The 26,170-nt window shown below is 47.8% G+C and overlaps 1 protein-coding gene across 5 annotated transcripts in view; it reads left to right on the forward strand.

The window, feature by feature from the left end:
• AGAP1 (ArfGAP with GTPase domain, ankyrin repeat and PH domain 1) overlaps positions 1-26,170 on the forward strand; it is a 506,008-nt gene that overhangs the window by 372,557 nt on the left and 107,281 nt on the right. For all 5 annotated transcript variants that reach the window (XM_059393776.1, XM_059393772.1, XM_059393773.1 and 2 more), the window contains one exon: positions 13,265-13,426. In XM_059393776.1, coding sequence (XP_059249759.1) covers positions 13,265-13,426 — 162 coding nt within the window. The remainder of the gene's footprint in view (positions 1-13,264; positions 13,427-26,170) is intronic.

A 26,170-nucleotide genomic window follows, 5' to 3' on the forward strand; every position in this document is an offset into this window, starting at 1 on the left:
GGTTGTCATGATTCCCAGCTGCATGGAACACAGAAATAAAGGGCAGGTTTGCAGAGGGGCTGTCCCATTTTCACACAACCTCTTACATACCCAATTCTTAATCATCATAATCATTAGATTTTCTTGAGCTTTCTTCTTTTTCTCATTCTTGGAAAGGATCGCAGAGTGGGATTAAGATTGGGGTGCCCATGGACGGCTCAGGTCACGATCTCAGGGTCATGGGATCGAGCCCCACACCATGCTCCAGACTAAGCACAGAGTCCACTTGAGGTTCTTCACCCACCCCACCACTCTTCCCCTGCTCATGAGTGTGTGTACTCTCCCTCTCTCTCACTCAAGTAAATAAATAAATACATAAAATCTTTAAAAAGATTGAGGTGTCCATGTGTTAATACTTATGGTGGGAAACTGGTGTAAACGGGGATTGTCCCAAGCAAAGCAGGATGAATGTCACCCTAGTTAAGCTTGGGGCAGCCTTGATTTCTCACGGGTAGTACTCATGGGAATCACTGGTTTTATGCTAGCCCCAAACCCATGGTATCATCTTCCGTTACATGATCAGAATCCTGGCCTGGAGATGCATTACACTTCACCAGCCCACTAGCCCCTTCGTGGATTGGGCTGTGTTTGCACCCCTAGAACTTAAAGCTTGCCAAATGCAGGAAACCATCAGGCTCCTTTGCAACAAGGAGGAATCCTGACTACAAATCTTGGATGAAAACCAGAGAGCCCACTCTGATCTACTTGTTTGCCATCTGGACCTGCTACCTATTTGTGACCCGGTAAATATTTTAAATACAGTGTTTTAATAGTGTGTCAAAAGTAAGAAGTCATTAACCTCATCTTCTCATTAATGTCACACCAGATTGATTCCAGTGCTCAGTGAACAGATGACCTTACTGTCTCAACTTCCTTATTTAAATGAGTGTGTGGCCACTGCTCACATGCCACTAGTTAGAAACATGAGTGGGTTGATAATATCTGGTTTGCCGACAGAAGAGTTAGAGGTCAACCCCAGCCTTGGAATCTACATAAAATATGTAGCGCAGTCATTAGTCATTAGCAGCAGGTTAGCAAAATTCTGGAACAGCAGGAAAGAGAAATACTCTCTTTTCAGTAGCTGTTAAAGGAGTCATTTCACCCTTATTAAAAAAAAAAAAAAAAAAAAATTCATGGCCCAGATCCTCGCATTTGAATATTAGGGGAGGGGTGTTTCTGTATTTTTCCCCCAAATGTTTATTTTGTTAAAAGGTTATTCAGTTACAGAGCAGGTACGCAAGGCACCTCGTGATGCAAATTTAGGTACCTTCAGCATCCGTGCAAATCAGTTCTTAGCCACATGGGATTACAGTTGGATTAGTCTATTAGGGCTCTGCACTGTTAACTGCACCACCATACTTTTCTGTTTTCTTCACTGTTCTTTCCCCAGGGCCTGGAACAGTACACCCCGCAAAGCAGGCCCTGGGTAGTAGTTTGTTGAATCGGTGAATACCTCTTGTCTACACACATCCATGCACTTGCTCCCTGAATAGGTGGTCAAGGTCTTGCTCCTCTCCACACTGAGCCACATCACCTGTGTCCCCAGTGGTTGCAGGTTGCCCTCCATCAGCTCCAGGGTTTTCTATGGGTGGGTTACCCATGGATCCCAACCGTTTGGAGTTTCCCTCACTGGCCAAGTGGCTCAGGGAGCGAGGGAGTCCCACTCAGCAACCTCAAGCCCACTGACTGGGGCTATTGTTAGGGCCCAGGTGTGGCGGAAGCGAATGGAGTTTCAGAGGCTGGCGGGGCCTCTTTCAAGTGGCCTGGCCTTTTGTTTGAGGCACCTGACACCACAGCACTCTCTCTAGCTCCTGTGATGGGGGCATGCCACCCACCAGCAATAAAGACTTGGGAAGCTCAAGGGTCCCTTTTCATAATCAAGCTGCCTGTCCCGCAGCTTAGGAGAAAATAGTGAAATCACATGGAACAATAAGTTTTTCAAATACTATTTTTAATGACATCATTTCTCTGACTTTGCAAATTAGCATTTGATTTCATTCAAAACAAAAATACACACCATTGACTTGAAACAACAAAATGTTACATGGGATGCCTGGGGGAAATTGAGATTTAAAAAAAAAAAATAAAATTTATCATCTTTGTGTGATAATAATTTATTTTGCAAAGTGCTCAAAACTGTGTGGATATTTATTACAGATTTTTCAGCTGGCGTTTAAATAATATTTAAAGTCTCCGGGTCTTAAACATACAATTCTAGATATATTGGATGTTTGTTTCCCCTGGCATTTAAAAAAAAAAAATTACTCATGTTTATGTTCTTTGTGCTGCCAGTTAAGTCTTTGCGACCCTTTGTTTTTCAAAGACCTTTTTATTGAGCACCGATTTTTGCTGATTGGTGCCTACTGGAGGGACACTACCGTGTAAGAGAAACACCCACAGACAAAATCACAGCAATGAGAAGGAAGGCAGTGATAGGAGCCCTGTGTTGAGAGGAAGTGCAAAGAGGGGCTGGGAGGTTATGGTGAAGGTCATCTGGTGCACGCAGTCCCACTGCTGAGGAGCCCTCAAGCAGCCTGTCAACAGCACTGTGGTCTGTCTAGCTGTAGTGGAGACATATCTCAAAGTCAGTCTCCCAGGATCCATTCTAATAGTTACCAAAATTTCCCTCTATGTTTCTAATGTTATGGTATCAGTCATGTGTGAATTTTGGTGTTGAGAATCCTCAGTTTTGACATACTGGATGATTATTATTTTAGAAAACTTGACCACCCTTTGTGGACTTGTGTTTACAGTGTTCAAGATCCGCACTCTGCCCTCGGTGCTTTGTGTCTGTCTATAGCTTGCACCGTCCTTCCTCCAGTGCTGTGAATGCCTGTGTGTTTTATATGTCTGCTGGTAATATTTTTGCATTAGAATGTAAATTGTTTAGGACAGGAGCTGTGTTTTGCGTACTTGGATTGTTCCAACTCTAGAAGAGAGCTGGATGCTGGTGAGTCATTCTGCATGTCTGTCTGGCAGCTGGCCTGCCACCACACTGAGCAAACGGCTGAAGCCATATGCGTCTCTGTCCTCATGGATAGAGGTAGATGTGAGAGGAAGCGGGGAGTCAGGCAGCCCAAGGCCACCGGTCTGAGCAGCAGGAGGGTGCCGTTGCTGTCGGCCAAGATGGGGAAAGGAGCACGTTGAGGCATGGCAGGCCAAGAGTGGGTGTTCAGGACAGCTGTTTTGCCCAGTTTACCTGTGAAGAAATTGAGACTAACAGACGTGAATTCCCCCAAGTGGCCAGCTAGGATTTTGAACAGCCTTTCTGATTGTACAGCTGGGCTGGTTCCTCTTTATGGAACACATCATGGTTCTTTCCCTGCCCTCGGTGTTTCCATCTTATGCCGTGTGATGTAGGCCATTCAGAGGACCAGGGGCTGCTTCGTGGAAACGGGCAAGGGAGGAGCTGAAGTGCAAATTTGGCCAGCGGTCAGTATGCAGGCTTCAAGAACTTGGTTAGTTGGATGACCTCACACTCTGCTGGCGAGACAGGCACAGAGCTTCCAAAAGTGGTTGAGCAACATGTATCCAGAGCCCCACAAATACTTACTTTCTTCAACCAACACCTCGAAAATTGTCCTAATGCCATAATTCTAAATATTCAAAAATGTATGCAGAAGTGTTGGCATTGGTCAAAATTTTGAAATCCATCCTAGCAGGAGAAATAATTAAGCAAAGTGAGATACATATTCTGTTCTTTCTGATGTTTTTTATTTGTTTGTAACCTGTAATTGACCCTGGAGCAGTAGGATATGTCACAGCCAAATGACCTGTTTTTTTCAGTCTGGGTGTCTGTGTATCAAATTTTCTTAAAGCTGAGGACACCAGCTCCCTATTTCTTCAAATCACATGATGTCAGCAGGTTAAGAACAGGTATGTGTCATGAAGAAGCAGCCTTATTTATTGTGGTGAACCAGAATGCTCTGGTTGAATGTGTTCAGGACCCTGGACAGAGGCACCCCGCTTACCTAGAAACTAGCTATTCCTGCGTCAGACAGGATGCTTTCTTGCATAGCAGTTGATAATTTGACTCCATGTGACTTTTAATAGAAACAGCTAAATTCCTAAAATGGGAAATTTACATTATCAGAGAGGGAACAGGCATTTAATTAACTTCTCTAATTGAGTTTTCTTCTCAGACATGCTCAGTCCTTCCCCAGCCTGCCCAGCCAGTGGAGCCTCCCATGTGAACCAGGATCTCTTTGTCAGTTACTACTTATAAGCACCAAACTTGGCAAATGGTTGTGGCTGATTATGTAAAAATAAAGAAGGCTGGAAAGAAACAGACATCTCTTGAAATGATTTCATTTCTACTTAACAGCCTTGCTCCGAGTACCTTTGCATTTTTCCGAGTATGCTGGATTAATTCAGCTAAAAATCAACTAGAGAACAATTTGATTTTTGATCCTCAAGTGTAAAATACTGACTTGCATTCCCTGATATGTTCCTTCCCAGCATGTTCCCACATTGACTTCCTCAGGCTGTCGGCCTCACTGGACCACAACACGTTCTACCTTTTATCCCCTGAGATCAGATCAAGGTTTTCAATGCAAGCTGGCCATCCAGCTTGAGGGAAAACTAGAGAGACCTGAGAGGAACAAGGCCGTTCTGGCTGCAGTCATATGCTGTGCTCTGCAGGAGGTGGGGGAGACTGGGACAGCTCCCTCAGAGAAGGATGGAACATTCCGGGATCTGCCATTCACTCAAAGCATACAGCCAGGTCCTGGCACATGGCTGGAGGACCAGACCATCAGCCCCATAGATCCCCTGGTCCCTTCCTGACCGTCACTCTGATACCCTCCCTGCATCTTGTTAGACTATGACGTTGACTTGATCTTCCTTGTTTGATTGCTTCGTAGCATTTAACACAATGACCATCCTCCCCCCCCTTTTTCTCTCTCTTTTTTCTTTTTAACAGCTTCATTGAGATAAAACTCACATAGCAATATGCTTCATTCACTCAAAGTATACAATTCGGGAGTTTTAGTGGATTCACAGGGATGTGCAACCATCACCACAGTCCTCTTTAGAGCATTTCCATCACCTAAAAAAAAAAATCCTGCACCCTGATTACTGATCAGCATTTGTGCCACTATTTTTAAGGCTGTTACAGATGTGTTTCAGTAAGGGCTTCACATAAATGAAGATCAATTCCAGTACTTTAGTTTTATTTACAGAGACATCTTGGTGCGATTGAACGTGGCCCGGGTAGGAGATGGTTCTCCCCTACATTTTCTCTCCATTCTGGCCCCTCCTATTGTATTCCTTTCCTCCCCACTTTGTAACTGAGTCTAACACTGTGGTGTCTCTTCCTTCCCCCAACACCTGTCATCTTCCTCGAACCCCCATCGTGTCCCTGCTGCCCCTTCTTCTGACACCGTGTACCTCTGTGTGAGCGCCGTGAGCGGCAAAGGGAACCGGACAATATACCAGTCTCTGAAACATCTTCAGAGATTGGGATTCAAGTAAACCTCCTCCTGTTGAAAGCTCCCGTCAAAAGGACTATGAGAAGGGGCGAGGTTTTGAACTTCACTTCACACTCACCTTTTAACAGAGGCCGGGATGTTGTGATTTCCTTGGATGGCAGAGGTGGCCTGTTCTTTATTTACCAGCCCGCACATCTCTCTGAGCTTCAGAAAGAACAGAGCCCTTCTTAAAGATCCAAATGAGCTTTATATGGTTGGCCTTGTCTCGAAGGAAATGTGTTTTAATTCACTGGCTCCTACGTGACCTCATCTTGGGTTTTTAGAAGGTCTTAGCCATCAACTGATGCCCCCTGCCCCCAACCCAGCACGGACAAATAGCTCTGTCTTTGATCATTTTGTATTCTTTCAATAACCCCCCCCCAAAAAAGGATTTTTAGGAATATATGCTACTTCATACTGCCAAATGAGTAAGGTAGGGAGTGTGTGAAAGGAGACAGGGAAGGCTGGTGTGCACACACCTGTCCTTCTCCTTTTTCCTGCTTCCTTTGTTTTTGTATAGATGTGTACTTCCTATGAGCATGCATTTGAAGGTTTTTGTATCTGTCTTTGACACACTGGAAATTAACAGCCAGCCAGCCCTGGGGACCATTAGCAGCTCCTCTGGTCATGTGGGCGGCTTCCAGCAGCAACTTCTTGATGTCCCCTCTCTCCAAACCAAGCCCACTAAAGAAGAGTGGTGGGAGGTCAAGCTCCTTCCAGTGCCTGGGAAGGGCCTGACCTCTGACCTGGTGGGGACTGGGGATGTGTGCAGGGACAGCCAGCCCAGGCGCCGCCGCAGGAAGAGCAGTACATACGGTTGTGGGGGGCAGGGTGGGGGTCACCACCCCTTTCCAGAGTGGAGCTGAAGGATGCCTCCCCCAGCAGACGCGTTTCCAGAGACTTGGAAGTAGTCGAGCCATAAGAGCCACATGCATAGAGCCCCGAGTATTTGAATATCAGCCAGGATATCAAAAACCTATCTACACACCTGGCAGTGACGGCTCCCGCCAAGGCAAGCTCCCTGCAACAGTTCATCAGAAATGGCCCAGCTAATGATCGGCTGGGCAGATAATCGGAGGAGAGTTAATTGTAAGGTTTCGATATGGCATCTTGTCAGCAGAGATAAGTTGTCACGTTTTCCACTTGAGGTGAAACTAAATGATTGTAAAATAAGTTATGAGTGTCCTTGGGCCTGTCTGCCGGAATGATAGCTAAGAATACATTCCTGGCCATCCGTCTCAAGCAGGCTGCTTGATATTTATGCGAGCGGAATGTTATTTTATTCCCCTCTGGTCATGCTTGTCAGCTCTCCGAGTGAAAAGTGAGGCGCGTCTTTGACTCATACTTCACGTACCGGAGCCTGGAGAGACTGCAGATTGTTATCATTATTGCTCATATTATATATTTTTTGGGGTGTGCGTTGAACATTGATGCCCGATTGGGAAGAACTAATGGTTGACACTGAGCGCACGGGACGGCAGCGGACCAGCCCATGCTGGCTCGGCGTCGCACACCCAGGGGACTCCAAGTCCCTCCGTCAAAGTCGGGTTCGATGTGGAGTAATGAGGCGCTTGCTTTTTTAATTTGGCATGCCTTTCTTCTCTTCGCGTCCACCCTCCCGTACTTAGCTCTGTCGATGGTCGCCAGCTATCCCAGCGCCCCGTAATTGATACAAAATAAAATGCATTATTTGTATTCAGTCAGGAGGAGCGGATTGCGTCCCGTGGGCTGCGGCTGGAGCTCATTTACTGCGTCTGGGGCTGGGCTTTCCGGGCCTCTTCACTTTGAGGGATACCTTGTCAGGCAAGAGGAGTCGTCGGAAATGGAAAAGCACAGCATGGAAGCCTAGTACATTTTGATTGCTCATATTTTAAACCAGAGGAATTTAAACAACTCCTCTGAAAAGGGGGTTCTCAAAATCTGGAAGCCAGGGGCATTAATACAGCAGCTTAGGACCCAACTAACTCCAAATGTAGCTCTCTCTGCCCCACCCACCCCAGCCTCCAGAATAGCCCTGCTGGCCAGAGTCGTGTCTCCTGCCACAGCCCCCCTGACCGGCCCCCAACCAAGGGTCTTGAGGCTCCCTCGAGAGCTGGGTTCCCCTATGCCATAGCAGGCCCCTCCCACAGCCAGACCACCCGGTCCCTGTACACACAGCCCGCTCACCCCGCCATGCACTCCTAAGCTCTCCCTACTCCCACTGACCGAGGCCTGGAGCATCTGGTTTTTCCAGATACTTGTGTTCCCATCCCACTCCATCTCCCGCCTCAGCCCCTCCACTGTAGACTTTCAGCCTCTAGGTGGCCACAGTGCTGCTGCCTGTGGAAGTAAATTGCTGAGGGGAGGCGGCGGGGGCGGGGGGCGGTGCAGAGGTGTTGGGGCACAGACACACAGACATGGGACCAGGAGGAGACAAGAAAGATGGACTCCACCTTCACCTGCAGAGTGGCCTCGAGAGTCACTGCCCCAGCTCGTCACCTCTAAACCCAGGCAAGGATGGTCCTCTCTGTGGGACCTGGGCCCACTACCTGGTGCACTACCAATCAGGCAGCAGGTGGGAAGTACTCCTGGATTCCAAAGTGTTTTGTGCCCATCGGTTACTTTATTCATCTTCCTTCTTGTCTGAAATAGAATTTATGGGGCTTACAAATGCTGATCCTGCTTTTCTGTTTTCATTATGACAACCCTGTGTCATCTTAAAAGCTTATCTCCTTCTCTCCCTCCAGTGGCCAGGGCTCCTGTGTTCTGTTTGTCCCCAGCCCCACCCTGCCCCAGGGCCTTCTAACTCAGTGGTACTTCGTCTCCCTGTCACCCTCACACACTCATTCTCTGAGTCCTCATGGACCAACCAGTTGTCCCAAGTCACATTTCTGTTTCTCAAGGGGACCTACAGGGCCAGCCGGTTGGCCTGTTCCACCCAGGAAGGTGGGCATACAGATGGCGCCTCACCTTACTTCCATCTGCGTGCGGGGTCGCTTGCGTGCGCATGCAGTGACCTGCGTGCAGCTGGCGTGCCCACTGCACGCATGAGCCCCCCCTTCACTCTCTGTTCCGTTATCATGGCCCCAGAAAAAGAGTTCTTCGTGAAGACATTGAGCAAGAAATTAGATAGCCATTCCTTCACTCATAGAAATCGGCTCTGTGGTGCAGGGGTTTTGTCCTTTTCTTTCTTTTTTTTTTTTTTTAAGATTTTATTTATTTACTTGACAGAGATCACAAGTAAGCAGAGAGGCAGGCACAGAGAGAGTGGGAAGCGGGCTTCCCGCCGTGCAGAGAACCTGATGTGGGGCTCGATCCCAGGACCCCAGGATCATGACCCAAGCCAAAAACAGGGGCTTAATCCTCTGAGCCACCCAGGCGCCCCTTTTGCCCTTTTCTTGGTGCTGAACCTCAGGTGCCTGGCCAGAGTTGGCTCATGCAGCACTCCATACTCATGCAGTCTACGTGGTGTATTTAAGGCTTCCTTATTCTCAGTGTGAGTAGACTCATTCACAGAGTTAGAAGCTCACCTTCAAACAGGTCCCGGATGGCTGGAAACTTGCGTGCCCGTATTTTACCATGAAGTCACCAAGTGCTTCTCTGTTACACAGCAGAAAACACCATCCACCTGTGTGAGTGCCCCTCAAAGGGACCTCAACTCCTTATAAAACTTAATGCCACAAATATGCATGCAACTCCCATTTTCATCCCAAATCTGTACCAGGCGGCATCCTGGTGAAGAGGCCGAAGCAAGTCCCTGCCTCCATAAGGTTCACATCACAAGAAGGTGTTCGTCACCAAGGACACAAGTGTGCCCTCCGTGGTGACGGAGCATTCCACATAGGGAACACCACCTGCCACGTGAGGCAGTTGGACTGGATGCCAGGCAGCCGTGGACAGTGGTTCTCTGGGGGCCTCTCCTTTGGGTTCTAAAACCCACACCTTCCTAGTTTCCCTGTGATCTGACAGGCGTCCAGTTCACTCCGGCTTGTCCACAAAGGTGGGGGCTGTGAGCTGTGTGGGGTGTTGCCAAGACCCACGCAAGCCCACTGGGGCTTGTCCACTGATGGGGCTGTGATAGTGCTGGTGGCCACTGTGAAGGCAGGGCAGCGGCTGGTGGGGCAAGCTTGATGGAATGGGGTCAGCCTTGACCAAACACAAGCAGCAAAGAGGAGAGAGGCTCAGGGGGCTCTGCTTTAAAGAGGATCAGAAATCAGGTGGTGGCTGGGCAAGGGCACGGGGTCACGGAGGTTTTTGTTAGAAACAGGAGGCAGTGCAGTGATACAGCATGTTTGATGCAGGCCAGAGAGGGTATGAAAGGCTGGGGCAAAGTCACTCCAGGAGCAAAATGGGATGGGAGCCAGCTCCCAGAGCGAGGAGGCCCCAGGTCTATGAGAACCAGGGACAGGAAGGAGGATGCTCTCTTCTGATTGTTGCTTTTTCGGTTTGGTTGGGTTTTTTTTGTTTGTTTTGTTTTGTTTCTGTCTTCAGCAAAATGAAAGGTGATGTCTTTATGGGGGATGGAGTGAGGTGTGGGGCATTTGGGGAGAATGGAGGGAGTGTGATACAGCCTATTGGAGAGCAGGAAGCAGCTTTACTCCGGGAGCATAATAGATGGAAGGGCAGGCCCAGTGGCCCAGCCCCAGTGGGAATGAGGGTGTCTCTCCAGCAGGGCCTGAGCGCAGGCACCAAGCAGGTGGGGGTGGAAGTTAGCAGTCAAGTTGGATGAGTGATCAGGAAGGGTAGAGGGGGGCGCCTGGGTGGCTCAGTGGGTTAAGCCGCTACCTTCGGCTCAGGTCATGATCTCAGGGTCCTGGGATTGAGTCCCGCATCGGGCTCTCTGCTCAGCAGGGAGCCTGCTTCTTTCTCTCTCTCTCTGCCTGCCTCTCAGTGTACTTGTAATTTCTCTCTGTCAAATAAATAAATAAAATCTTTTAAAAAAATAAATAAATAAAGGAAGGGTAGAGGGTGAAGAGTGCTGCTGGATTAACCCTCAGAGTGTGGGTCCTGGTGTAAGTGGCCTGGGAGACCAACAAATGAGACCCAGTGAAGCTGGTTTCCTGTGGCGGTCTTGAGTCAGGACCATGAGGGCGAGAGGGAAGGAGGGAGCTTAACGAGGCAGAGGCCTAAGAGGCCAGGATGCTGAAATGAGCGCCTAGGAGGAGCTGGACATTGTCACTCCTAAGTGAGGGTGGGGTAAGCTGCTGCTAAAACAGGGAGCGAAGAAGGAGCAGATGCCAGGGGTCAGTGGGTGTGAGCAGGCTCAGGGAGGGGGGATGGGGGGATTGCTTCATGGGGTGGGGCTGGAGGGGGAGTGGTCTGCAAGCAGTGCCTAGTGAGGAAGGATACCTGCCCCTATCTGTGAGCTTCCTGGGGGTGGAACGCCAATGCCATCACCTGGGTGGGGGGGCCAACTCAAAGCAGGTAAAGCGAGTGTTCCAAGAGGTTCATTGTCGTGAGGGGGTTCGCACGGACAGATCAGGAGACTGAGCCGGTGACGAGGAACAGAGCAATTCAGATCCTGCAGGTCTCTCCCTGTTGCCATTTTAGACCAGTCAGTTTTTAGTGGTGGGAGCTGTTCTGTGTGTCCTGGGACATTTTTTAGCATCTCTGGCTTCTACCTGCTCTATGCCCATACACCTCCACCTTGTCTCAGTCTGATAACCAGAAACATCTGTGGACATGACCAGGTGTCCCTGGGCAGGGGTTTCCAGTTGGGAGCCAGTGGTGCAGTGGAATGCCAGAGCCACAGGTGGAAGGATGTGCTGGTGTGGAAGGTGCCCGTGAAGAAGAAGGCTGGAGAGACTGCTCAGGGTCCCTCGGGGGAAGGCAGGTGTCACTGCTGCCCCAGGATGCCCCTCAGCCACTTCCTTCAGGAGGAGGCCCCTCAGCCACTTCCTTCAGGAGAATCAGAGATTTCTCCCTGAATTACAAATATTCCAAGATGCCCAGAAAACTTGGGAATGAAATCACCAAGTCCCTGTTAGTGACTTTAGGAACAGTTTTCTGCATCTGGAATGGAGGGAGGTTCCTGGACAACAACACATACATTTTGTTCCCCAGGAGGGTAAATCATGAATAGTATTTCAGGGAGTTGAAGTGACCTTCCAGGTGGATCCTGAATTAGGCTGTTGGAGAATTGCTTGTGTGTGTGTAGACTAAACAAGGTAGCTTATTAAGGAGAGAAAACATGAAGTGGATTTCCCTTTATTATTCAAAAATTGTCAAAAATATGTGTCAGTGGGGCAGCCGTGTAGGCCTTCAATGAGGTGCTTGACGAGAGCATTCAGCACTTTCTTCCTGGGTAAGTCCGAAGATCTGTGAGCGGGACACGCACAACATGATGTCCCCCGGTCTTGTCTCACCAGTGCTCACCAGCGCTTCCAGCTCAGTGTTGCTGCGTCTGCAAGCTGGGGCTTTGTTTGGACTCCTCTCAGGTTAATGTGTTCCCTGGTGACATGTAGGTGGAGGTACCAGGTTGTGTGCTCAGCACGAGCAGGCAAGGCAGTGGTGAAGGATCAACAACGTGCAGGGGGATGTGCCAGCCACATGAGGCACCAGGACTCCTTGGCCGTTGCATTCAAGGCCGTGTGCTGTTACAGGGCAGACAGAGGGAAAGAGTCTCAGAAGGGACTTAGAGGGCGCAGACATAGAGCCACCCCATGTGATGGCAGCTGTTACTTGACCACATGTGACTCTAGTGTATGTTCTTAACATCTTGCAAAGAAACATGAGTGTGTGCCTTAAGAAGAAGTACCAGGTGATGGGAGGGACCTGGGGAAGCTTGCTGGGAATGGTGTCGACACTCCGTGCTCAGCATCAAACGGAGGAAAGGGCATCTACAGCTGCGCCGGGGGACAGGCATGCTGGTTACAGCCAGACAACTGGCAGACCTCCGAGTGCAGGGATGAGAAACATTCATCTGGGAGACAGCAGTATAGCTGTGGAGTGACCAAAGAATTAGGGTGCACAGTTGGGAATGAAAGTGGTGCCTTGAATTGAGTGGTTGCCCAAGGGGCAGAGTGAAGGAGCAAAAGGCCAGCCCTGCCATGGCAGAGACCAGTCGTCCTTGCCTGTTCTCCTCATCTGCCTCCATGGTGAGGCTTCAGCTCCTCAAGGGTAGGGATGGAGGAATGGTCATTGGGACATTGGGACAGTTCCATTGCCTGTCAATGTGCCTGACACAGGGTAGGTCCCGAAGAGTCAGAGAATCAAAACTTGGCAGGTCTGCTATGGGGAGAGAGACAGCATGCTGTTTTTCACTAATAATAAACCTATGCTGCAGTTGTATGTGACATTGAGGGTGGAAGTGAGCTAATTGGGACTCCCTCTCCTCTGTGTGCATGCACAGAGGCCGAGCCACCCCCAGGACACCTTCGTATGCGTCCGCAGACATCTTGATTTCTTTCCTAATGGATCAGGGTAATTATGGGATGAGAAAAATAAACTAGTAAAAAGCATGGACTTCTCACTTTGCTTTTCCAGAACCCCAGCCATGCAAAGTGGAGGATTTTAAATTCATAGCCTACAGTGATCCAGAAATGAAGTCTTTTTTTCTTTTTTTTCTTTTTAAATGGGAGGTGTTACATTAGAGGAAACAGCCCCATGAACTTTTAATACTGCATGCTTTGGGGCCTTCAGTCCAGTGAGCTCACCTAAAAAATAGTACTTGTGGGACCTGGTAGGCTATTGGAGGAACATTGCTTTCGTATTTCTGCAAAGCTAGCTTTATAAGTGTTAACTTTTGCATTCTTTTGTCTTTTCTGGTCCCATGGCAGACACAGGGCTGGGCGACTCCGTGTGCTCCAGCCCAAGTATCTCCAGCACCACCAGCCCCAAGCTCGACCCGCCCCCTTCCCCTCACGCGAACAGAAAGAAGCACCGAAGGAAGAAAAGTACCAGCAACTTCAAAGCTGACGGGCTCTCCGGCACCGCTGAAGGTAAGGTTTCCCGGGGAGCTCAGGGTGAGAGTCTGCATTCCTGGAAATTAGTTTTTATTTCTCAAGCTGGGGAGGTCCCATATCCTTTGGACTGCACATGCATAGCGCTGCTGGTCACCACACGTGCATTCTGTGTGCCAGGCTGCCCCAGAGGGGCCCTTGGAGCTGCCTCGTCACTGACTGAGTCTCGAGATCATTCCACCAGATCAACTCTCTTCCCCTCTAGCAGTCATCATCTGGTAGACGGTAAACCTGGTTTCCCTGTCACCCGCCTGGTCAGGTTCTGGGTCTGACCCAGCCTCTGCACCCTGTACGCCAACTGGGAGGGGCGCCATATTGTTTTATTCTAACAAAGACAGTTCCCTTTCCTATTCTAGAAGTGTTTTCTAGTATTGGCTGGTCTTAATTCTTATAAGACAGCTACTCCAATCCTGGCTTTCAGCAACACATTATGATAAATGCTTCTTCTATGAGTGTCTGTCTATTCTTTTTGTTTTGTGGACTCTATTAATATTCCAGTTGTCACAGTTTGTCATGGCTTGTCTTGGTTCTCCTTTTACTTGTTGAGCCCTTAGTTTTTATTCTCAATGATGGCCAGATGTGATCTTTCTGAAGTCACTCCTTCAGATGGATTTACATTTTTTTATTTCACAGATGCAAAGTGGAGATGCGCATGTGTACACACACACACACATTATGAGAGTGAAATTAATGCAGTTGTAGTCAATAAGCTGAAGAAATATGTCAAAGGAAGATAAAAATTTCGTAGCGTCATTGTTTAACATGAATAGTTGTCTGTGACACCATCAATAGTAAGAGTCTGTTTTCGACACACATTCCACACAGGCATCGGAAATACTTTTATAACTTTATACGCTTTCTCTTCCTCTGTTTCTGCTATGCTTTTCCCGAATCCTCTACTTGATTGTTCAGAACTACAATTTGCAATGTTGGAAAAAGTGCCTTCTTCCCTAGTATCCAGCCATGTGCCTGGAAACCCACAATGTGTACATTAGCAAGGAAGGAATGGAGTTGATGGTGTGTGCAGGGGGTTTGTTGTTCACATGATTCTGTGAGTTGAATTGTGGCATGTTTCACGCATCTGAGAACTCGGGAGTTCAGAGTTTCCAGTGGCTTGCCAGGGTTCTCATGGTGGCGAGCAGGGAAGAGTCTGAGAGCACTTCTTCACATCTCTTACCCTATTGCCCCCCTTAGGCTGCCTGTCAACAAGTTTAGCTAGTAAAAACTGATTTTCTCCCATTATAATAAATAAGGATGATTCTATTATATCAGGAGTGGTGAAAAATAATGATTATGGATCAGAGCACCCACCTAGACATTTCTGACCTTCCCAGTTGAAAAGAATGAGCTACAGATGCCCAGCGTTGCTGAGACTTTCAAACACTGCTTTAACAAAGAGCATCCGGCTGTAGAGGTGCACCGGTGGCCATGCCCTACCCAAATGGGAGGTTGGAGGTAAAACCAGGAAGAAGCCTGGAGCCTCATCAGTCTGGGTGACATTTACCCCATGTACCCCAGGGGAGAAGAAGGTTTGCTGTAGGAAAAGGCCTCCTATCCGTATCACAGATAACCATCTTACTGGGTATGTCGTGTTTCTGTTGGACAACTTTTTTCAGAAACACCACTTGGTAGAAACTGATGATCAGGTCCACCTTTAAGTACATGACACCATTACACATATTTTACACTTTCTGCTTATATTCTACCCACCTCCTGATGGAGTGACAACTGTGTCAGTAAGATACAGCCTTCAGGTAAATCAGTGGTTGCGTGTTTAATAGGATCACGGCTTCAAACCAGCATCCCGGTCAGCCAGGCATGACTCGAGAGAGGTTTTAGATGTGTCGGTGAATTTGGTGGACACCTGAGAAGCTCCCAGCCCATTTCCTGAGTTACTGGGATCATATCCTATGCTGAGCAATAGTGTATAATAAGGCTGAGAAAGATCCTCAACGTAAAAACAACCTTGGACCCTTTCATTAAAGGGCCTAACTGCTGCGATGGTGACGCAGACAGAAAGATGGACTCCCAGGCACCATAGAAATACCCAGATTAGAAATCGCCACAATATCTCAAGCATGGATGATGAGTAATGGTTGACGTGTGTTCAGAAATTCAACACCAGTGATCAGAAGGGAAGCTGCCCCTCACTTCCTAGTTCACAGTTACTGAGTCTGTAATACCAACGGCCATGACATCTTTCCAGTAGGAAATAAGGCAACAGATTCTCTATTAAAAGAAAAAAAGAAAAGGTATCATTTTTCCTAGGAAAGGTTACATACAAGATGGTAAATGAGTCATTTTTGTGAGAGGCCCTATATTTCATTATTTCCGAAGTACGCTTTTTTTTTCGTGTTTTAACATCTCTAAAGTCATAAGGCAACCTACAATTGAGAATTGAGGTCATTTTAGATTTAATGATAAAAAATGTTTTGTAATAGTCTTAACAGCTATTAGCTCCTTTAAGTCAAGAGCATAAACTGTCTAAACATCTGTTCTTGAAATTAAAGCTAGTTGTATATGTTTTATTTTTAGAGGATATTGTTTAATTTTAATTATAAGAAAATATTTGTTTCTCTTTCCTGTTCTATATGTTCATCAACCAGTTCTATGACTGGTTGTTTCCACTGTATTCTTTGTTGACTGACCTCATAGTGAAAAGTTGAAATTGTAGATATCAAACGTTCTCTACAAGGTGTTTAAAAAGTAGTTGAATTATATCGTTTTTGACATAACCTGCTGGAACAAATGACTAGATTCAAAGGTCTTCAGAGTATAAGACAAATAAAATTCCACTGAAAGCTACTTTAGTCAGGGTCCTGGGAGAAAACATAGCACCCTCAAGCTGGGTCATTGAGGGGAGTTGACCCTCAATGGGTCTGCCTGCAGAGGTGTGGGAAGAGCTGTGGGATGGTGCTGAACCCCAGGAGTGTAACAGACAACAGAGGGGTCAGTTATCAGGACCCAGACAGAGAGCTGTTTGGGCAAGGTTAGGAGCTATGACCTTCAACAGAAGGACCTATGTTAGTCTGTGGTGACGTGGAGGGTAAGGGACCCAGGGGGACTGCCCTAACTTCATTCCCTTCCCTGACTCTGATTCTGCCTGACCCCTTCTTTTGACTAAATCCTAGCAGAAGCCAAGGGCACCAGCCACATGGGTCCACCTCCAAGACAGAGACGGCAAGAAGGTAGAGATGAAGCAGCAGAAGCAAGGCGGTGCTCATGCCTTTGATTGTGTCTCTCAGAAATCCCTGGGGAAGTCTGTGCCTCTGACCCTTGACTAAGTGCACTGGGCCAGAAGCCCTGCAAGAGGGCAGAGGTGTGTGCTAGCCACCATTGTTTTCTGGGCGCCCGGCCCAAGCCCAGCTGAGGGGCATGGTCAGAGCTTCCTGAGTGCACCTCTGAACCATTCCTCAGCCAGGTGCCCCACACAGGGGCCCTAGACGCTCAGCCAAGCACCAAGATTCTGGTGCCAGGTATTTCTTACCTTGGTACCATGTTTGTCCAGAAAGTACGAGCTAACAGTATAATATTCTCAGGATCTGTGCTGCCGCAAAAGCCAGAAACACTGTCCACATGGGGGCTCTTGGTGCACCTGACAGAAATAAGGGCATCCCAACCAACAAGTTTGTCACTGGACCAGCATTCACAGTCATTGTCCCAGTTCTCTGATACTGCAGAGCGGTGATAAACTCTACACCCGATGGAAGAATGCGCTATGACCTAACTTAAGCTGAACAGTCATCTGCTTATATGTATAACTTAAAATGAATGGAGTGAATCTAGTAAATTATAGAAGCAGAGACTGTGATCTTTATACATATAACGTAAAATAATTCCTTAACTTTATAAACATTTTGAGTTCTGACGTCGTAACTTGATCAGGTGTGTGCATATATGTGTAAGCGCTGGAGGTGTTTGGATGATCAAGCCAGTCACTGGACTTATCTGGAACTATTAGTATCACTTACAGAGTCAAAAACTAGGGGCGCCTGGGTGGCTCAGTTGGTTAAGCAGCCAACTCTTGATTGCAGCTCAGGTCATGATCTCAGAGTCCTCTGATCGAGCCCTGAGTTGGGCTCTACGCTTAGTGGGGAGTCTGCTTCAGAATCTCTCTCTCCTTCTGCCTCTCCCCCCACTTGCTTGCATATTCTCTCTCTCTCTCTCTGTGTGTGTCTAAAATAAAGAAAGAACCTGTAAAGGTGGGGGGGAGAGTCGGAAATTTAAAATAATCCAACCCTGTCCTTGTGCTGTACAGGAGGTGTGAGGTACAAGCTGGGGCCGCGAGCTCTGACTTTGTGAGAGTGACCTCATGTATCATTGAAAGCAGAGTGCCCCAGCAAGGTAATGGATGCCTCGTTGCTCCCAGGGCTCAGATCTGAGGCTGCTAACTTTGGGCAAGAGTAGACACTTTCTCACTGAGTTTAACTTTAAGCAGAACAAGCCTCATAGAAGCCACCATCTTCTAGCTGTACCATAAAAAAGGTGCAGGTGGTCATTACATTTAAAAAAAAAAAAAAAAAAGAAATTTGCAAATCCCATTTCTACTTGTACTCCTACTTAATAGACCCTTGAGAATATTGGATATTAAAATATCGGTGATCTTGATTTTAAAAATTGGATCTGATTTGTTCAGGATGAATTGCATTTAGGAAAATGTCATATGTTCAGATCTGGGCTCTGTATTCTTTGATGATGATAGACCAGTGAAGATGAATTCAGATGGGGGCAAGAAGCACAGGCATGGGAACTGAAGCCCATGACATGGAGGGAATCTTTGAAGTACCTAGAAGAGCTGTAGGGAAGGACAGGAGGAGCCTGGTGGCATGTGAACTCACCTGTCCTGGGTGGCCTAGGTGGGTTTCTTTGGGACCAATGGATGGACACTTCAAGGAGATGGGTTTGGGTTCAGATATTAGAAGGCAAACTTTGTAAGAGGCAGGGCACCTTGTCCCCTGTGGTGGTCACAGCACTGGCTGGAGGGGAGTTTGGCTCTGGAAGGGTGCTGACACTCAGGGCCCTGGATTTGTTTCCAGAACCGAGTTGAAGGGCGTGTGCCTGGAAACCCCTGGGCAGTAGGAATAATGCAGGTCTTTCAGGACTTGCTGTGTTTTGGCATTGTCTCTGAATTGCCATAGTCTCTGGGCATCTTCTTACTCAGGGTCCAGTAGTGAGCTTACCGCTGCAGAAATGAAACAAAGAGCCCTGCATTCTCTGTGGTCCTAACTCTGGTGGTTCTCGTTAGTTCGACAACATTCATGCAAGTTTGCATCGAGTGTTAATTTCCCTGTTTCCCCAGTGAAAAGGTGGAAGTAGAGAGAGGTTAAGTGGCTTTCTTGTCCAGGGTCAGGTTGCTGGTAGGTGACAGAACTTTCTCTTGATTCTCTGCCTCAAACTCTTTCCACCAGGCAAAAAGCAAGTCTTTGAGGTATGTGGAGTGGCTTTTGAATCTAGGAGTGGGGCAGACAGAGTAGCTTCCTTGATATTTCTCAGATTCTATGTAAAGATACTGACTTTTATATGGATCATAACATCTAGAAGTTGTGTAGCAAAGATCTTTCTTTAAAAATGCAGAGCCAGTCTGGATTTACCGAGTCTTATTATAGGAGAGGGTATGCAGAAATCCTGTTGTGTTCCCCCCACCCCCTGCCACCTTGGGTTCACAGTGCTTTGTTCCAAAGGTCTCAGAAGGGAATTTGTTTTATCCTTCTCATTCTGATCCCTTGGTTGTTCACTCTGGGTCTTTATAGAACCATTGAATGGTTGATCCTGGATGGATATTGAAATATTACCTTGTGGAGGAAAGTCACAAACGGCCTCTCTCCATTAGGATAAGAGAAAAAGAAAAGAATTGCCCAACCCAGCTGCACTCAGTAAGCAATCAGAGGAAAGGGCTCAGCCTGTTTCCAAATTCCATTAAGTCCAAGTTGCAGGGGTCAGCCTGGATGGAGCTTTCCTCCCCTCTCACCCCGAAGAACCTGACATGGCACATCATTTTATCCTCTCAAGTATCAAGCATCCTGCACAAAGGAAGGACCACTCGTTTGGCTCCGGGGAAGATATGAGAAATTAAGGCTCCGCTTCTCTCTCCCCCGAGAGGCTGTTAGAGCCTTAACTTGGAGCCAAGACACACACAAGAGACGACCTCCATTTATACCTTAAAACACCAGTGCTGGGGACTGAATTTGGCGAAAATGAAGTTTCGTCTTCACCTTCGCTTAGCTCCGACTAACACAACGGTGGTTGCTCTGCCCAGTCAGTGAATCTTTTACCTCAGGAAAAAAATGTTTTATACGTGAGGTGAGGTTTGGAAAGGTAGTCTGGCGAGGAAATAACCATGCACATGCATCGTCCAGTCTTGTTCCTGCACTTAGGGTTACAAGAAGGCGAGACCTGGGGGCATTGAAGCTCTGTTCCTCGGTGTCCATTGGGTTGTGTTGACTGTCATGCAGTTTGGGCATCACTGGGTCATTGGGGGATTTTCCATATGAAGATTGGGTGGGGGGGGGCAGTTTGTTTCATTTGTTATGGAAGTGTCATAACATGATGTTGTTGTCCTTCCTCTCTCCTTGGCCACAGCTGACACACCAGGTAACACGCTGTGTTGCTCATGATGACGTATGAGGCCAGCATGGGGTCAGGGCCAAGGAACTGCCTTCACGGTTTGTTTCCTGTCTGTGTGGTTTTCTCATTTAATTTCATATTTGGAGGTGGCTGGAGAGGGAGGGGGGAAGGTTTATGAAACCCGTGCAAGCATTACTAGCACACATCACCTTGGATTCCCTCCTTTTAATCTTCAAGAACATTCCAGCAGCATCCCTCGGGTCTGCTTCTTGTTCTAATTTTGGCAGCTGCCTTGCGTCAAAAGAGAGGAAACAAGAAGCCTCCATAATCACCAGCCATGTTTTGTAACAATAAGGACTTCATAATTGAACTCCCTCATTATTAAACTAGTTAGTGCATCTGAATCTTTGAGCAGTTAATCAGAGTGAATTGGAAAACCAGTAATTCAAGCTTTTCCTGGAAGATATTCCTCGAGTATAGCCACTCAGAGAAGGGAGCCGGGGGGCTGGGTTTCTTCACCCTTGATCTGGAAGTCAGAGAAGATACCACGTTTTCAGATGGACTCACTACTCCCCACCAACCAGGTCTTTTTTCCAAAGCGAGTTCTCAGGTTGTAACCCCAGCTCCCACAAGAACGGACTTGCTGGATTTATGCAGCTCAGGGTTTACTCTAGACGTGGACATGATAGATGGGGCACCGTGGACTCCAAAGCTGTCCTGCAGGGTCCCATCCTCCCAGCATGCTCGAGCTGCAGGTGCCCACAGCTCCTTTGTAGGAATCGGCGGGTGAGAAATAAACAAAGATGAGTCGACCACAGCAGGAGGAGCCAGAACAGAGGCTCTCAGTCATCAGGCACTGACAACAACAGAAGGGTTTTTGATATTATCTTTTTTTTCAAGTACACACAAACTAGAGAGTTAGATTGAGTTCCCTGGAAGTGCATTGGTCACCTGCTTGGCTGTCACAGTGACGGAGACAACCCCTGCCTTCAGGATGCCCACCATCTGGTGCAGTGCCCACATCCGTAAACAGGCTGCGGCCACCGAGCAAGGCCCCTCAGGCCCTTGGGGTCCCCGCAGGAGGCGCAGAGGAGCTGAGCTGCTCGTTCATGGCCTGTTACGTGGAGAAGGAAGTCTCTGGTGCTATAGAAAGTCAGGGGGAGTACAAGAAGGGAATGGTGTTAGAACAAGGGAATCTTATTCTAAGGCAGCTTGGGGGCCCCAGGGTCTCTTGCCGTCCACGAGCGAGCAGGCATAGGCTCACCCGTGAGAAATGTGGACTCCTTTGAAGGTGCCATTCCCAAAGGACAGGGAATGGAACAGACCTCAATGGCCCTTGTTTTCCCTCAAGTTAGGGGTACTGTTCTGCAGTGGGGCTTGGTTGGCAAGAGCTGCCCACAGCCTCCAGGGTTCACTGACAGACTGTGAGGCGGCATGTTTCCTCCTGGAATGCTGCCTCATCTGGGACACTGAGTCACCTGAAGTTTATCCCTCAGAGTCTTTTTCTTGACGTTCTCAGAAAGTCCAAGCTGTCAGGATCCTTGGTTATTGCTTAACTCTGCGACAACACAGAGACCGCCCCCCCACCCCCGCCAGCTGTGAGCGTTGTGCTTGACCAGGGCCCCCGAGCTGGGAGGGGCAGAGCCAGTGCCATTCCGCTGGGGCCTTCCTGGCCATTCCAGTTGCATGGCCACTTTTTATACTTCTACTTTGCTGCATGACTTTTGTCACAAAAAGTACCAGAGGAAAACTGACACTGTAATGCTCAGAAGAAACATGTGATGTTTTGTCTGAATCTGCCTCGGCCTCCCAGGGGCCTCAGATGCTTCCACCTGGATGATTCCAGGGCAGACTGGCCCCTGGGAGGTTCTAGCCGAAGATGCCGTAGCTCCCTTGCAGCGCAGGCGGGCATGAAACACGCAGGTCGAGGGGCCTTCGTTCCTAAGGATGTAAAACAACATAATAAAGATGGTGACCAGATGCAGAACTGGGTCTGTTTAGAAACAACTTGATAAATGGAAAGTAAAATCAAATCCGCATACACCTTATGTCTCAGGCAGCTGGGGCCATGACAGACCCACAGATGGGCAGTTTAGATGGTGGAAATCCATTTCTCCCAGTTCTGGGGGCTGCAAGTCCACGAGCAGGGCGAGGTCTTTCTGGTTCTCAGCAAGGATTAGATTCCCAGCTTGCAGAAGCCGCCCTCCCACATGTCCGCATGGCCTTTCCTACATGTGCTCGCTGCCTCTTCTTGTGAGACCACGAAGTGCACCGTGAGAGCCCCGCCCTCTCCATACCAACCCTGGTCACCTCCCGCCTTCTCCATCTCCAGCACCATAGGCTTCAATGGATGAATTTTGGAAGGACATAAACATTAAGGCCATACAACCTGGTGAATTCCTGTTTTTGTGGGCTGCCGTGTGCCCTCCTGTGCCACTGAAGGAAGAAGACACTCTGTGGACTCAATCACGCAAACCAAGCCTGTTCCCACATCTTCCTCCCCAGGGCCTTAGGTCCCTTGCTAGGATATGTCACGAAGTGTAAGGGAAGGAAGCCAGGATTGATTCAGTGCCCACTCTGGAGTGTGTGCCCTCATTGCAGCCTGTAGACAATGTGGTGAAGGACGAGGTTCAGGGAGGTAATTGGCCAAGATCTGCAGATGATGTGAATCTGAGGTCTGCCTCTGGCCTCCAGACCTCATGCTGTTCACCTGCACCAGGTCCACCTGGCAAGGACCTCAAGGGCTTGGCATGAGGAGGAGCTCAAGGCAGGGCCATGCCTGCCACTCCCCACTGTGGCCTTTTAAGAACTCAGAAGCAGCAGGGTGCCTGGTGGCTCAGTTGGTTAAGCCTGACTCTTGGTATTGGCTCAGGCCAAGATCTTAGGGTCCTGGGATCAAGCCCCACGTTGGGCTCTGCATTCACTGGGGGGTTGGCTTCACCCCACCCCCATTCATTCTGCCCCTCCTACTCGTGTGCATGTGCTTTCTCTAAAATTTAAAAAAAAAAAAAAAACAAAAAACTTTAAAAAAAACTCAGAAGCAGTGATTCCTTTGCCACTCTTGACCTCAACATCTTTCCTCAGGACCTCCGTGGTGGCACAGCTTTTTAGCAAACACTCTCTCACGTGTACATGCACACTCTGGTACCTTCCAGGGAAATTTGGGAGTCACTGCTTCAGCCACTCTGCAAATAGTTGGAACATGCAGAACTCGAAGACAGGCTGTCTCCTGTCTGTGACAAGGGGAGATCAGTCTTGAAACTTTCTAAAACTTAAGGATGTTTAACTACCTAACACGGACACAACAAATCCCTGTTTTTGTGTTCCTTCTGAGGATGATACCTTTTTGTGGGGGATAGGGGGAGTGACACAGTTTGAAGATGGAGGGCAGAGAGAAACCCTGGACGAAGCCCCCCCACCAATTGCCTGAACCCCACCTTGCTGGATTCAGGTATTCATCAGAGGTCTGCCTCACGTGCTTGTGGGGTGATCATGGCACACTCCCGTGTCATTGGATCATGTTAGAGAGGCTCCAGAGCAGGTGTGGTCTTGAGGTAAACTATTGCTTGAGGAAGCTTTGCCAGTGCCCTTCTGCTTTCCAGCGGCATCCCTTTCCATCGGAGTCATGCCGTAGGCTCCAGGCTCCAAGCCCAGGGTGTCATCACCCATGAAAGAGGGAGGCCCCATGAGCCCCACAGCAGGCATCGCCACTCACACACACACACAACTTACCAAGGGCTTCCTTTGTACTCAGGACATGGAGGAAATTGGCCATATGTCTGTGGGGTAATGGGCTCGGCTGCAATATGAAAATCTCTCAAATGGTTAAATTCAATGACATTACATCAGAGTTCATGAAGAGCGACAGCTGCACACAGTTTAATTCTATTTAATTTTTTTAAGGGGGAAAAAGCAAAAGGGAAAATGTTTTAGTTTCTCTTAAGCTGATTTCTCTCTGCTTTTGCCTTAAAAGTGCCTTTCTAGTTGCCACACAGTGATGTGATCATTATCCGCCACCTCGTCGCCGTGCCGTCCCTGCGCGCAGGAAAATACAAAAAGAGAGAGAGAGGGAGACCAGGGGAGCTTGTGAAGTATGACTTCCTATCCCAAGACTCATTGCCTGCGATTCGTAGCGCTTGACAGTAATGATCTTATTACAGTACTCTGGACCTTGAAGAGATTTCATGAGGAGAGAGAAAGGACAGGCCTCCGTGTAATCAAGTGGTGCTGAATATTCCACGCGTTTTTGATCACACACTGATTGGGCACAGTTTTAGCCCATCTTCTAGTCAATTATGCATGGCCCCTGCGCTCTCGGAGAGTCAGAAACATTGATGGCTGTTGTCTGGGTTTTGGCAGGCAGCCAGGGGTTTGAAGTGCCTTGCACACCATCATCCCAGGATAAGTGCTTTTTAGTTGGAATTGATTACCTTTCTTTGGGTTTTGCTTAATAGCAAAACTGCATTTGGAGAGGGCTTCAGGTGAAAAATGGACGTATTAGCCATTTAGAGCATCTGAACTCCCAGGCAATCCTTGGGCTTCCCTTGTTTCTGTCTAATTTCTGTTTAATGATATGACGTTTGGTAATATTTAAGATATTCCACGTCCTTTGCCGCCAAGCACACATGTTGAGCGTGGAGGGCAGGTTGGAGTGCATGGCCACCATTGGGGGCCTCCAGGACAGTCTGGGGGATGCGGCTCCAGACTCTGAGGGGGTCTCCGCCAGTGAGCTTCCATCCTGGTCAGAAGGCATTAATTACCTAGAGAGATCTGTGTCTGCAAGAAAATAGATGGTGGGTTTGTCCTGCAGTTGACCACCTCGTCATAGGTCACTGTGGCACGCTCTGCTGGTTGATGCCTAAGAGAGCTGTTAGCTTGGGGCTTATGCAGTTGTGTACTTCCCATTATTGATCTCAAAGCCTAGTGATATTTGAAAGGATGAGATTTTTCCTACCAGAATGATCACTTGATATTGTCCATTATGAAGCTAACACAGTTAAGCAAATGATAATATGCCTAAGAGACCACAGTTATGAACCAGGATTTTTTCTTCCCTGTGTTACCCTCAGAATTCTGGTTCTTAGTGTGTAGATGGTCTCAGAATCATCAGATAGGAAAACATCAAAGTTCTTTTTAAGTGTGTGTGTGAGACCAAGGAGTTAGACATACCAAAACCCAGTGGAGGGGAAGGGGGGAGTTGTTAGTAGATGTTTCTAGAAATCTGTCCTGAGCCTACCTCTAGCCATTGACATAACTGACACTGGAAATGGGAACTATGCCATTTTGCCACGGGGTCCCTCAGTAACCTGACTTGACTCTTCTTAATTGAGTAAATAGGTAGCTTTGTTCTTTTTTCTTGGTTTTCATTTAGAGCTTTCTTGCTTTCTGCAGGTGGGAATAATTTTCCTCTTCAGTGGCTCTCTGCAGAAGCCATGCATCTCTGTAGCAAGGTTACTAAACAGCCCTAGGAGAACTTACCAGAATCCCTAACTCCATGTTCTCTGTGCACGTGCACAAACAGAGGGTTTTTTTCCTTTCTCAGTCTCGTGAAAATAAAATTATTTTCTCTCAGTGCACATTGAGTGATGATTCTTGAAAAGAGAAAACCTCAAAACAGAAAACCAAAGTTGACCATCACTGATGGCCAGAATTGCCCCCGATTGTTGACCTTTGCATGGTGTGGGCAGTGCAGCCTTCTTTGTGGCCTCTCAGCCCCATGGGAATCTCTTATTCACATCCACACTCCATACTGTGGCGTATCTAGGACCTTTCCTAAGGCATAAGTTCATGTAAAATAAAGGATTTTATAATAGGTTTTCAAAAGGATATTCCTTGATTTTGATAAGTTCCTATTCAAGCCCTTAAAGACTTTTGTCATCTTACCCATTGCTGCATTTCAACAGGTTGATAAAATGTGTTTTTATAACAACTGGAACATGCCAAATCCGCAGTTAGCTAATAATGCAAGTTTTAAAGGCCATAACTTTAGAAGAGCAGGGCATACAGTATGATGATCTCCTTTCAGCCTGTAATTTTACCTGAAAAAGTGAGTCTAGTGTTTGCATTTAAAGCAAAAGAGTCAATAAACTCATACAGTTTCATCTATGAATGCAGAATAGCTCTTGTAATTAACCTGTAATTTACCCTGAACAGGCCAAT

The sequence above is a fragment of the Mustela nigripes genome, chromosome 3 (genome assembly GCF_022355385.1).
Source record: "Mustela nigripes isolate SB6536 chromosome 3, MUSNIG.SB6536, whole genome shotgun sequence".
Classification (NCBI taxonomy): Eukaryota; Metazoa; Chordata; class Mammalia; order Carnivora; family Mustelidae; genus Mustela; species Mustela nigripes.